At 45.1% G+C, this 13366-nt stretch overlaps 1 protein-coding gene across 2 annotated transcripts in view; it reads right to left on the minus strand.

Annotated features, from left to right (window-relative positions):
• TBC1D30 (TBC1 domain family member 30) overlaps nucleotides 1–7990 on the minus strand; it is a 71222-nt gene extending 63232 nt beyond the window's left edge. For both annotated transcript variants that reach the window (XM_040409306.1, XM_040409297.1), the window contains exons 1-2: nucleotides 7911–7990; nucleotides 2636–3594 (exon numbers count right to left, since the gene is read on the minus strand). In XM_040409306.1, coding sequence (XP_040265240.1) covers nucleotides 2636–3125 — 490 coding nt within the window. In that variant the 5' untranslated portion in view covers nucleotides 3126–3594; nucleotides 7911–7990. The remainder of the gene's footprint in view (nucleotides 1–2635; nucleotides 3595–7910) is intronic.
• Between the last annotated feature and the right edge of the window lie 5376 nt (nucleotides 7991–13366).

The following is a 13366-nucleotide window of genomic DNA, read 5'->3' on the forward strand; positions in this document are numbered from 1 at the left end:
AATTACACCGGGGAGGGCAGCGTTGGCCTGATAGGGATGTTGTCATAATCATCAATGTGATAGTTGTAAGCCACATTGATAGATGTAAGGGGGACACATTAGTTAAAAAAAAGTGATGGATAACTCCTTTTTAAAATTAAGGGGGTCATTTAGTAAACACAAATAAGCCTAAATTAGGTGCATTTCTGGCACAACTTTTCCCTGCTCACACCAGGTAAAAAAAAAAGTGGGCTTGGCGTTGCCGGGGAAGGGGACCATTTACCATTTTCTACGCCTGTTTTTGCAGTTGAAAATGGATTAAACATGAGACAGCAAGGAAGATAGCTTACATTTAGAAGCGGTGGTGGATCAGCAGAAGTTATGAAGAGGCCGGCCCCTCTACATAACTGCGGCGGATCCACCGCGAGTGCAAGGCTTTACTAAGACCGGCCACTAAAACGCCGGTCTTAATAAATGTGTCCCTAAGTATATTTAGAAGCGGTGGTGGATCAGCAGAAGTTATGAAGAGGCCGGCGCCTCTACATAACTGCGGCGGATCCACGGCGAGTGCAAGGCTTTACTAAGACCGGCCACTAAAACGCCGGTCTTAATAAATGTGTCCCTAAGTATATTTAGAAGCGGTGGTGGATCAGCAGAAGTTATGAAGAGGCCGGCCCCTCTACATAACTGCGGCGGATCCACCGCGAGTGCAAGGCTTTACTAAGACCGGCCACTAAAACGCCGGTCTTAATAAATGTGTCCCTAAGTATATTTAGAAGCGGCGGTGGATCAGCAGAAGTTATGAAGAGGCCGGCGCCTCTACATAACTGCGGCGGATCCACGGCGAGTGCAAGGCTTTACTAAGACCGGCCACTAAAACGCCGGTCTTAATAAATGTGTCCCTAAGTATATTTTGCCCTCACTTAGGGTACCTTCACTAAAGTGAAAAACAGCCGTGTGCCATCATACACACATTTTCAGAACCATTGTAGTCCATGGGGGCTATTCACATGGTCACTTTATTTTCTTTTTTTTCTTCTTTTTTTACGGTAAAAAAAAATAGAACATGGGCGAGTTTTTAACGGCCGTTTAGACAGAAGTGCGCTCGTTTATCAGTTTAAAAAAAAAAGTCAGGTGCTGCTGCCTCCCGTGAGTGCCTGTGGTAAGTTGTGTATTTTTTTTATTTTTGTCAGCACTATCATAGAGTGTTGGGCCATATATATAGGACCATGGGGAGACTAGAGAGGGGCAATAATTATACTGAGGGTGCCATGGGGGGCATCAATATATACTGAGGGCACTGCAGGGGTTCGGGTTTTTAAAAAAGGCAAGGAAATTCATCCTTATTTAACAGACTTTCAAAAGGGATGGAAAACATATGTTAAAAACGTATAGATGGACAGAAAATGGATGCATGTGTAGATGCAAAATGGCCATAAAAAAACTGACAGATTATTTTTAACTGACTTTGTTCACCGTCATGTGAATGTACCTTTTGGAGATCCTGGTCCAACAAGCCGACTGACATCTGGGGAGTTGTCTGACAGGGCTCATGCACATGGTCGTGTTTTTTGCCTGCATCCGATCCATTTTTTTTATGGATCGGCTGTAGACCCATTCATGTCAATGGGACCGCAAAAGATGCGGACAACACCTTCTGCAGCCCCGCAAAAAAAAATAAATAGAACATGTCCTATTCTCGTCTGTTTTGAGGACAACTATAGGACATTTCTGAGGAAATTTAAAAAAATTAATAAATAAATTAAAAAAAATGGTGGCAGGCTCTCGACCGGTATCCACGTTTTGTGGACTGCAAAAATGGCTATGGCAGTGTGCATGAGCCCGTAACTGCATAGTAAAGCATTACAAGGTCATCATTAGGAAGTAGTAGGGATTTTCAGAATCTCCAGAACCCAGTCTATACCTGTACCTCGAGTACAAGCTGTTACTAAGGGTGCATTCACACGACCATATGTATTTTGCCGACTGCAAAATGTGGATCCACAATCAATACAGATAACATCCGTGTTGCATCTGTTATTTTTTTTTTGTGGACCCGCTGTAAGAATGCCCAATCTAGTCCACAAAACGGACAAATAAAATTTTTTTTTTTTGCAAGGCTGCAGAACGGACACACGAATGTAGACAGCACATGGTGTGCTGTCTGCATTTTTTGCGTCCCCATTGAAATGAATTGGTCTGCATCCGATCCTCAAAAAACGCAGAGGAAAAATACGGTGGCGTGAATGAGGCTTTAATGAAATGCTATCCCCTGACAGTTCCGCTTGAATATAGTTCTGCAGATCTAACGAGTAGAATAGTTATCATCCAAGTTTTACAACTAAATAAGATTATCCCTGGCAAATAAGTTCTGGAATTATAATGGAAGAAGACGTCTGAGGTATGCCAAAACAGTGTCCTTTTGGCATAGGTTTGGCCAGTACACCATTGCCCCAACTGTATTGAAAAGTGCAGTATGCCTTATATACAACTGTACAGAAAAAAAAAAAAAGACCATGTCGGAAGTTGCAACATGCTGTCAAAATGTATCCCATAAGTGACATAAAATGCAATAAAATGTGGTTAGTGCAAGCTGTCTTAGGTTGTATATGCAATGGCTTCCTTACTGCATAATGGAGAGATAAATCACGCTTACCTTTCTGCCTGAGGAACAGTATCTGATGCCTGCGGCTCTGTCTCTGGGAAAGCTCCAGCAAGAATCCAGACTCAGGGTTACTCCTGCTCAGAAAGGCATCGGACCCGGACGCCTCTGTCGAGCTGTCCACGCTGTCATGATACAAGCCAAGACCAGACCCAGATCCATTCCGATAAGTGTCGTAGAGTTCTGTAAGTAAACCGTTCACCAGGGATGAAGTGCGGCTGCGTGCTTCCAGGCCACAATTACAGCTGGCACCATCAGTGCTACCTTTTCCACTTGAGTTCTCATTAGGAAGCGCCTGTGCCTCGCAACCTTCAGAAGATGGAAGTGGCCAGACAACCGGGTACGCGATAGGCCATAAATTTAAGTTTTGTGTCAACCCAGAGTCAGGATGAGTGTTAACAAACATATCACTCTCATCATCTATGCATAATTCATCATAGATGGACTCGTCCCCATTTTCCTTCTCAGTTAACTGTGAAGACATGGTTTTAGCACATCATACAGGAACAATGCAGGACAGCCCAAACAATATCCATTCCAGTCTCTGTCTCCTAGTCTCCTCCACGAGATCCAACTTTCAGACACTGAAAAAGTTCCGGGAATGTACTATTCATAGGGGAAGGGAGGGAGTACAGTACTTGCCATTATTCCGTCCTCGCTCCTCAGCTGCCTCCTTTATTTACTCTCCCCTGCTTATCCTTCGCAGTGGTAGAAACCTGTCTGGTAAGTTTTCTCAGCAACTTGTGTAACAGGTGAAGAAGAGTGACGTCTCCAGTCATTCCACCTGCAGTTGCTTGCAGGCATGCACGTCAACTTTCCTACTTCACTTGGCAGGACGGGGCGGGGTGGCCGGGATAAGGAGACAGGAACACAGGCCAAATGATCCTAAATGTCTTCACAGCAGAAGGGACACTTCTGTAGTTATAACCTGATGAAATCAGACACTGCAATCCCTACAAAAGAAATATTATGAGATGAGTGATATACAACAGAAAGAGGTTCCTGCTTTATCTGACGCTGGGTGGAATGGTGGTCACCAGCAGACCCTTTGTAGGAGAGAAGAGTACGGTGACCACTGTCCAGTAACTACAATTGCACTCAAAAATGACAACTAGTGCAGGACTTGCAATGTATTATTTAAAACTGTAGATTTGTCTGGTTTAGTTTAGTTAAGGGCTCTTTCACACTTGCGTTCTTTTCTTCCGGCATAGAGTTCCATCGTCGGGGCTCTATGCCGGAAGAATCCTGATCAGTTTTATCCTAATGCATTCTGAATGGAGAGAAATCCGTTCAGGATGCATCAGGATGCCTTCAGTCCCGGAACGGAACGTTTTTTGGCCCGAGAAAATACCGCAGCATGCTGCACTTTTTGCTCCGGCCAAAAATCCTGAACACTTGCCGCAAGGCCGGATCCGGAATTAATGCCCATTAAAAGGCATTAATCCGGATCCAGCCTTAAGCTAAACGTCGTTTCGGCGCATTACCGGATCCGACGTTTAGCTTTTTCCGAATGGTTACCATGGCTGCCAGGACACTAAAGTCCTGTTTGCCATGGTAAAGTGTAGTGGGGAGCGGGGGAGCAGTATACTTACCGTCCGTGCGGCTCCCGGGGTGCTTCAGAGTGACGTCAGGGCGCCCCACGCGCATGGGTGACGTGTCGCATGGATCATGTCATCCATGCGCATGGGGCGCTCTGACGTCAGTCTGGATCGCCCCGGGAGCCGCACGGACGGTAAATATACTGCTCCCCCGCTCCCCACTACTACTATGGCAACCAGGACTTTAATAGCGTCCTGGCTGCCATAGTAACACTGAACGCATTTTGAAGACGGATCCGTCTTCAAATGCTTTCAGTTCACTTGCGATGTTATGGATCCAGCGGGCACCTCCGGCAAATGGAGTGCACGACAGATCCGGACAACGCAAGTGTGAAAGAGGCCTTAGTTTGTAAGGCTGAAAAAGGGCACCTGTCCATCCAGTTCGGCCTGTTATCCTGCAAGTTGACCTAGAGGAAGGCAAAAACAAACCCCTGTGAGGTAGAAGCCAATTTCCCCCACTTTAGGGGAAATAATTCCTTCCTGATTCCATTTAGGCAATCAGAATAACTCCCTGGATCAACGACCTCTCTCTAGTAGCTATAGCCTGTAATATTATTACACTCCAGAAATACATCCAGGCCCCTCTTGAATTCCTTTATTGTACTCACCATCACAACCTCCTCAGGCAGAGAGTTCCATAGTCTCACTGCTCTTACTGTAAAGAATCCTCTTCTATGTTTGTGTACAAACCTTCTTTCCTCCAGACGCAGAGGATGCCCCCTCGTCAGTAACAGTTCTGGGGATAAATAGATGATGGGATAGATCTCTGTACTGACCCCTGATATATTTATACATAGTTATTAGATCTCCCCTCAGTCGTCTTTTTTCTAAAGTGAATAACCCTTTAGTTACCCTCCTCTGAACCCTCTCCAGCTCTGCTATGTCTGCCTTGTTCACAGGAGCCCAGAACTGTACACAGTACTCCATGTGTGGTCTGACTAGTGATTTGTAAAGTGGTAGGACTATGTTCTCATCACGGGCCTCTATGCCCCTTTTGATGCAACCCATTATCTTATTGGCCTTGGAAGCAGCTGCCTGACACTGGTTTTTACAGCTTAGTTTGCCGTTTCACTCACAGAATTAAGTTGAAATTTTATTATCCATGGTGTTTTTTTTGTGGGGGGGGGGGGTGGAATGCTGCAGCCATATGTAGGGTACATGATGCTGATTTGCTCCAAATCTCATGCTTTTCTGCTCTGAAAATCTTCACAAACAACTGACATGCTGCAGGTTTTAAAATCCACACTACAAGTAAATTTCTGCACCAGGTACATGAGATTTTTTAAATCTACAGCACATAACAGCCCAGCGGCGTTCTCCAATTTCGGCATAGCATGCCCGTTGGCCCACCAATGACTATAATGGGATCTAGCCACTACTTGGCAAATATGCCAGAATTTGGCCAGGCAAAAACCGCTGCACGCAACGGCTTTTGCCCCAGCGAATCCCGGCATATTTGCCGGGTCGCGGTCAGATCTCAGCCGGATCCCATTATAGTCAATGGGACTGGAGGAGATGTGGTAACATCTTGCTATGTCAAATCCAGGGAGCTCCAGCGGGCTGTTCTATGCCGGCACAGCCTGCCAGAGGGCTCCAACAAACATGAAAGAAGCCTGAGCTGGTACTGTATTACACAGGGTGTCGCACCAATTCTCAGAGCACTCAGCACCTTCAGCTATCATCAGCTCTGCTTTTCCAGAATGCAGAGTATAGATCCCCTACACTTTCTATTGATCCATACAGAGCAGATGAAACCCGAAGGTGCAGAACACTCTGAGACGCACTGCTGCACCTTCGCGGGTTCAGTAACGGTTTAGGTCCCTTTTAAAGGCGCTGTCAAAGTTAAAAATGGTAAAGAGTTGTGAATGTTTTAAAACAAAAACTGTTCTACCCCCTTTTAGAACCCCATTCACTCCACTGCTACCCCGGCTGCAGCAGTCATGAGGTCATATTCCTACAGTGGTCAAGCACGTGTCACCACTGCTGTCATGTGAACCAAGCCCGGCCGGCAAGATCACAGTGGTGGTACTACAGTGGGGTTTGGAACAATGGGGGTCTTTGTTAGCCCCTGTGTTGCCAGAGGATTCATCTAATGTATGATGAAGCATATGCCTCCACATAAATTAGGTGCATCCTCCGGCAGTCCGTGCACCTGGAGTAAAAACTACTCCAATCCTTGAGTAGAGTATTTTTTTGCCAACAATTATGCTTGTAAGGGGGAGTTAACACTTGCGGCAGAGTGATCCGGCAAGCAGTTCCGTTGCTGGAACTGCCTGTCGGATCCGGCAATCTGCTTGCAAATGGACAGCATGCGGATCCGTCTCACAAATGCATTGCAAGAACGGATCCGTCTTTCCATTTGTCATCCGGAGAAATGGATCCGTTATATATTATTTTTTTCACATTTTTACCGGTCTGCATCCGGCATTGCCGTATTTTTTTATGCCGGATCCGGCACTAATACATTCCTATGGGAAAAAAATGTTAGATCCGGCATTCAGGCAAGTGTTCCGGAATTTTGGACGGAGATAAAACCGTAGCATGCTGCGGTTTTATCTTTTGCCTGATCAGTCAAAAAGACTAAACTGAAGACATACTCTCCATTCAGAATGCATGGGGATAAAACTGATCAGTTCTTTTCCGGTATTGAATCCCCTAGGATGGAACTCTATGCCGGAAAAGAAAAACGCTGTACCCTAAGGGGGAGTTCACATCAGCGAACGTGCAGACGGGACTTTTTTTGAGTCCAAAACACCGGAAACCTGACGAAATGCTGCTTTCCGTTTTTTTTTTCTTTTTTTCCCCCTATTGAACTCTATAAGGACGGATCACAACGGAATGCATTTAAAGTGTTCCGTTATTTTCCATTTTAATGACGCTGATGTGAACTCCCTCTTGAATGAGTATAATTTATTTTACTACTTTTTTTCTTTAACTCAGACAATCCCGTCACTCTATAGTGAAATAGAAGTACATACAAAGCATTTTGCTTTGGGAAGTTTTTCTGGCATTTTGGGGTTGAGAATATTTCAAAAAGCAGCGTGCTCTGGGAACGACATTTATTTGAAGTTTTTTTTTTCCCTATAAGTTTCCTAGTGTTGAAGACACCAGGAAAAGAAAGTACAAAACGTCACAAGATTAAAAAAAAATGCCACTAAAAATTAAATGCTGAGCAAATTGTTTTTAAAATTGCTAAAAGAGTGTGTTCAGTGGGCCTTTACAGTTTCTTTTCACAAACAGTATTATAGTGTAAAAAAATTAACAAAAAAAAAAAAAGCACCCATGGCATACTATGCCATCTGGCATACCAGGTCATGGCCACTCACACTCCTGTTATAACATGGCACCAGGTCCTTCCACCTAAAAATAAAGTGCCAGTGAAGGGGGGAAATGTGACACTGGTGCCAGGGATTGGTTGGCATTGTTCATTATTAAAAAAGAACATGGTGCCAACCTAACCTGTGTGTTCTCCCTCCATGAGCTGCCCTTCAGTGCCCACCTCAGGGTGCAGGGGCTAACCCACCACTATGTAGTCACCAGACTTATGGCATTTCCTCTGACAAGTTTCCTACAGCAGCAGTGCACATCCTGCAATGGCCCTCCACACGGGCAGCCTGCACGCACTCATGGCAGTGGCGCAGTACACATGACACATGGCAGGGCATACACACCTGGTGCTATGACACTAGTCCGGCCATGCTAGGAAGCCTCCTGCCACCTCCACGACTGCTCTCCCGGCTGTGTAGCTCAGCAGGGTGGAGCCATGTATGAGGAGGAGGAGGAGGAGGAGAGGAAGGGCGGGAGTGGGACCTGATGACAAGTGCTTCACCGCCTGGCATCATGTGCCAGGATGTACAAATACCTATGTACACTGAATAGCAGCCTGTACCCTCCTCCATAGCTGGAATACCTTCTAGAGAGCCATTTTCACTCCTTGCATAAAGGACTACACACCATTCCAGATTGCCTGGCTTTCTCTGTGCGGATTTTATATGTGGAAAAACCACAGGGCCAGTTCACACTGTAGCGTTTTCGCCTTAAAATCAGCTCCAAAAATATGCCTCAAAACAGCCTCCCATTCATATCAATGGGAAACAGAAGAAAGAAGAGGCATACTCAACCTTGGGGCGCAATCCACGCTGAATCTCCCATTGAAATGATTGGGAAGCATAAAACAAAACCGCCTAGTACACCTCCATGCTGTTTATGTGTGTTGTCTACGGATCTGCGCAAAACTTACAAGCTAAAAATGTAGTTTTGTATTGAAGTAAACACCTATTGGTTTAAAAAAATTATTTATGTGAGCATACCCTTAGGCTACATGCACGCGACAGTGAAAAACGGACTTGAGGTCCATTCACACGTCTGTTGTCTTTCCGGATCTGTTCCGTTTTTTGCGGAACAGATCCGGACCAGTTGCGTACCCATTCATTTTCAATGGGTCCAGAAAAAAAATCGGACAGCACAATGTGTGCTGTCCGTTTCCGTTGTTCCGTTCCGCATGTCCGAAAAAATATAAAACTTGTCCTATTATTATCCGCAAAATCGGATCCTGGTACAATACAAAGTCAATGGATCCACAAAAAACGGATGACATACGGAAACATTTTCAGGAACAACGGATCTGCAAAAAACGGACCGAAATTCGGGATATAGAAAAATACTGACGTGTGAATGGACCCTTATGATGTACATTTTTTTAACGGCCATCACGTCTGTTTTAAGACCAATGGTAGTCTATGGGATTATTCACACGGCAGTTTTTTTCACTGTCAGTGAAAAACGGACGTCAAAAAATAGAACCTATTCTATCTGACAGACTGCCCTATACAATTGAATAGGTCCATTTTTAACATCTGCTTCTCAGAAAGACATCAGTGAAATAAACGTGCGTTAAAAATGTCAGTTTTTAACACATTTTTTTTCACTGTCATGTGCATGTAGCCTTAGGGCTCATGCACACAACAGTATTTTGCGTTCAGTATACTGTCCGTTTTTTGAGTTCAGTCCGTTTATTTTACTGATGTCTTTCTGAGAAGCGGATGTTAAAAATGGACCCATTCAATTGTATAGGGCAGTCTGTCAGTGAAAAACGGACAAGATAGAATATGTTGCGGATTTCAAAATCCACACTGCAGGTCAATTTCTGCACCTAAGAGAAAAGTGATTCCCAGACACTTGGCTGGTACTGTATTACTGTATTACACTGCAGTTTTTCGGGAGCCTCCTGTTCGTCCTTCCTTTTGGAGGAACGGGATGTCTCATACCTGTCATTAGTACCAGGCTCCTGTAGGTATTCCTGTGTATGAACTCACCTACCTCTGGGGTCTGTTCATACTGGTAGTCAGTCAGGGCTTTGATTAGGGTTTTCACTAGGAGGTGTCCATCTTCCTTTCGATTTCCTTCCCCCTTTCCCTCCTATGTTCGGTGTGGGGTTTTTCTCCCACACTAGAGCGTGACCCTGGAGTGTGCAACTTGCTTGTCTGAAAGGGAGCTAAGACTGTGATTTTTCTGTACTTTTGGGTATTTTCGTCGCACTTTTTTGCACCTGTGCTTTTTGCAGCAATTTTTACCATATAAGGTAGGGCACACCTTGGGCACACGACCATATATCACAGGGCTCCCTGCTACATGAATGAATGGATGGGGTGCCATGGCGACCGCACAATGCAAATCAAAAATAAAATCCAGCATTGTTGGATTTTCTGTGACTCGCATGTCAGGTTCACGACAAACTTGTGAGCCACGCTGTGACCCCATTCGTTCCTATGGCAGCCATGCTACACGTCAATACTTGGGCGCACGGATCGCTGTGTAGCCCTACCCTAAAAACTCCAGCTCCAGATGTTAGCTGACGGTCTATGGGAAATATGAAATGCAGGACACACGAGTGTTTTTTGGCGACTGGCATTTTAATTCACCAGTGCCAAGGTGTGCTTTTTCTGCCATTTTCCTGTAATAAAATAAAATGGCACAGCCAAATTCATGTGTGAAGCACCCTTAGGGCTCATGCACACGGTAGTTGCCCGGAAGTGGCCATATTGCGGCCCGCATACAGCGGGTCCACAATACACGGGCAGCAGCCATGTGCACCCTGCATCACGGATGCGGACCCATTCACTTGATGCACTTTAATGCACTACTTTTTTGCAAGGCGGACAGTCGGATGCGGATCGAGAACTCATTCAAGTGAATGGGTCCGCGATCCCCATGCGGCGGCCCCACGGTTGGTGCCCGTGCATCGCAGACCGCAATTTGCGGTTCGCAGCACGGGCCCGGCCGGCACACTACCTTAGACTACCTGCTCATGGGTGCGGGTTTTCAAACAGAATTTCCACACAGATTTTAGTTCAGATTCAGATTTAGTTTAGATTTCTCTGTGTCTCCGCACCAAATCCACACCAAAATCCACATGTATTACTTGTGGATTTTGTTGCAGATTCTGACATGGATTTGCTCTGGATCTCACCCTGTAAATCTCATGGGGTGAAGTCCGCACTACAAATCCGCAGAAACAATTGACATGCTGTGGATTTTACAATCCACACTGCAGAAAATATACGCAAAGTGTACATGAGATTTGTCAAATCTCATTCACTTTGCTAGTACTTGATTACTCTGTGGTTTTTTGGCACGAAAACCTGCATGGAAAAAACACATATAATCTCCAACAGAAAACTGGTTTAGTTGCCTATAGCAGCCAATCAGATTCCACCTTTCATTTTCCAAAGGAGCTCTGAAAAATCTGATTGCTTTTGTTAAAGGGGTCATCCCACAAAAAATATTCTACAGTTTCAAACCAGCACCTGGATCCGAATACTTTTGTACCTGCATGTAATTAAATTTTTTGTATAGCCACAGAGTTATTCAATAAAATGTATCTGTATAGCGCCACCTGGTGTGTTTTTCTTTTCTCATTTCTTTGACCTGCTCACTGAGATGGCCGCACATGCTCAGTTTTATTTTTCAACTGCCTCCTGAGCTGTGATAGGGAGAGAGCTCCAGCAGAAAAGACGCCTCCTGAGCTGTGATAGGGAGAGAGCTCTAGCAGGAAAGACACACCTCCTGAGCTGTGATAGGGAGAGAGCTATAGCAGGAAAGACACGCCTCCTGAGCTGTGATAGGGAGAGATATAGCAGGAAAGACACACCTCTTGAGTTGTAATAGGGAGAGAGCTCTAGCAGGAAAGACACGCCTCCTGAGCTGTGATAGGGAGAGAGCTCCAACGGGAAAGACACATCTCCTTAGCTGTTATAGGGAGAGAGCTATAGCAGGAAAGACACGCCTCTTGAGTTGTGATAGGGAGAGAGCTATAGCAGGAAAGACACACCTCCTGAGCTGTAATAGGGAGAGAGCTCCAGCGGGAAAGACACGCCTCCTGAGCTGTGATAGGGAGAGAGCTCCAGCAGGAAAGACACACCCCTTCAGTTGTGATAGGGAGAGAGCTATAGCAGAAAAGACACACCTCCTGAGCTGTGATAGGGAGAGAGCTCCAGCGGGAAAGACACCTCCTGAGCTGTGATAGGGAGAGAGCTATAGCAGGAAAGACACGCCTCTTGAGTTGTGATAGGGAGAGAGCTATAGAAGGAAAGACACACCTCCTGAGCTGTAATAGGGAGAGAGCTCCAGCGGGAAAGACACACCTCCTGAGCTGTGATAGGGAGAGAGCTCTAGCAGGAAAGACACACCTCTTGAGTTGTGATAGGGAGAGAGCTATAGCAGGAAAGACACACCTCCTGAGCTGTGCTAGGGATAGAGCTCCAGTGGGAAAGACACACCTCCTGAGCTGTGATAGGGAGAGAGCTATAACAGGAAAGACACACCTCCTGAGCTGTGATAGGGAGAGAGCTCCAGCAGGAAAGACACACCTCCTGAGCTGTGATAGGGAGAGAGCTCCAGTGGGAAAGACATGCCTCCTGAGCTGTGATAGGGAGAGAGCTCCAGTGGGAAAGACATGCCTCCTGAGCTGTGATAGGGAGAGAGCTACAGCAGAGAAGACAGCAGAAAATACACTCCCCTTGAGCTGTCATCTCTTATATATACAGTACAGACCAAAAGTTTGGACACACCTTCTCATTTCTTTATTTTCATGACTATGAAAATTGTAGATTCACACTGAAGGCATCAAAACTAGGAATTAACACATGTGGAATTATATACATAACAAACAAGTGTGAAACAACAGAAAATATGTCATATTCTAGGTTCTTCAAAGTAGCCACCTTTTGCTTTGATTACTGCTTTGCACACTCTTCGCATTCTCTTGATGAGCTTCAAGAGGTAGTCCCCTGAAATGGTTTTCACTTCACAGGTGTGCCCTGTCAGGTTTAATAAGTGGGATTTCTTGCCTTATAAATGGGGTTGGGACCATAGAAACATAGAATGTGTCGGCAGATAAGAACCATTTGGCCCATCTAGTCTGCCCAATATATCTGAATACTATGGATAGCCCCTGGCCCTATCTTATATGAAGGATAGCCATATGCCTATCCCATGCACGCTTAAACCCCTTCACTGTATTTGCAGCTACCACTTCTGCAGGAAGGCTATTCCATGCATCCACTACTCTCTCAGTAAAGTAATACTTCCTTATATTACTTTTAAACCTTTGCCCCTCTAATTTAAAACTGTGTCCTCTTGTGGTAGTTTTTCTTCTTTTAAATATGCTCTCCTCCTTTACCGAGTTGATTCCCTTTATGTATTTAAAAGTTTCTATCATATTCCCTCTGTCTCTTCTTTCTTCCAAGCTACACATGTTAAGGTCCTTTAACCTTTCCTGGTAAGTTTTATCCTGCAATCCATGTACTAGTTTAGTAGCTCTTCTCTGAACTCTCTCTAGAGTATCTATATCCTTCTGGAGATATGGCCTCCAGTACTGCGCACAATACTCCAAGTGAGGTCTCACCAGTGTTCTGTACAGCGGCATAAGCACTTCACTCTTTCTACTGCTTATACCTCTCCCTATACATCCAAGCATTCTGCTGGCATTTCGTGCTGCCCTATTACATTGTCTTCCCACCTTTAAGTCTTCTGAAATAATTACTCCTAAATCCCTTTCCTCAGATACTGAGGTCAGGACTGTGTCAAATATTCTATATTCTGCCCTTGGATTTTTACGCCCCAGGTG

The sequence above is a fragment of the Bufo bufo genome, chromosome 1 (genome assembly GCF_905171765.1).
Source record: "Bufo bufo chromosome 1, aBufBuf1.1, whole genome shotgun sequence".
Taxonomy (NCBI): Eukaryota; Metazoa; Chordata; class Amphibia; order Anura; family Bufonidae; genus Bufo; species Bufo bufo.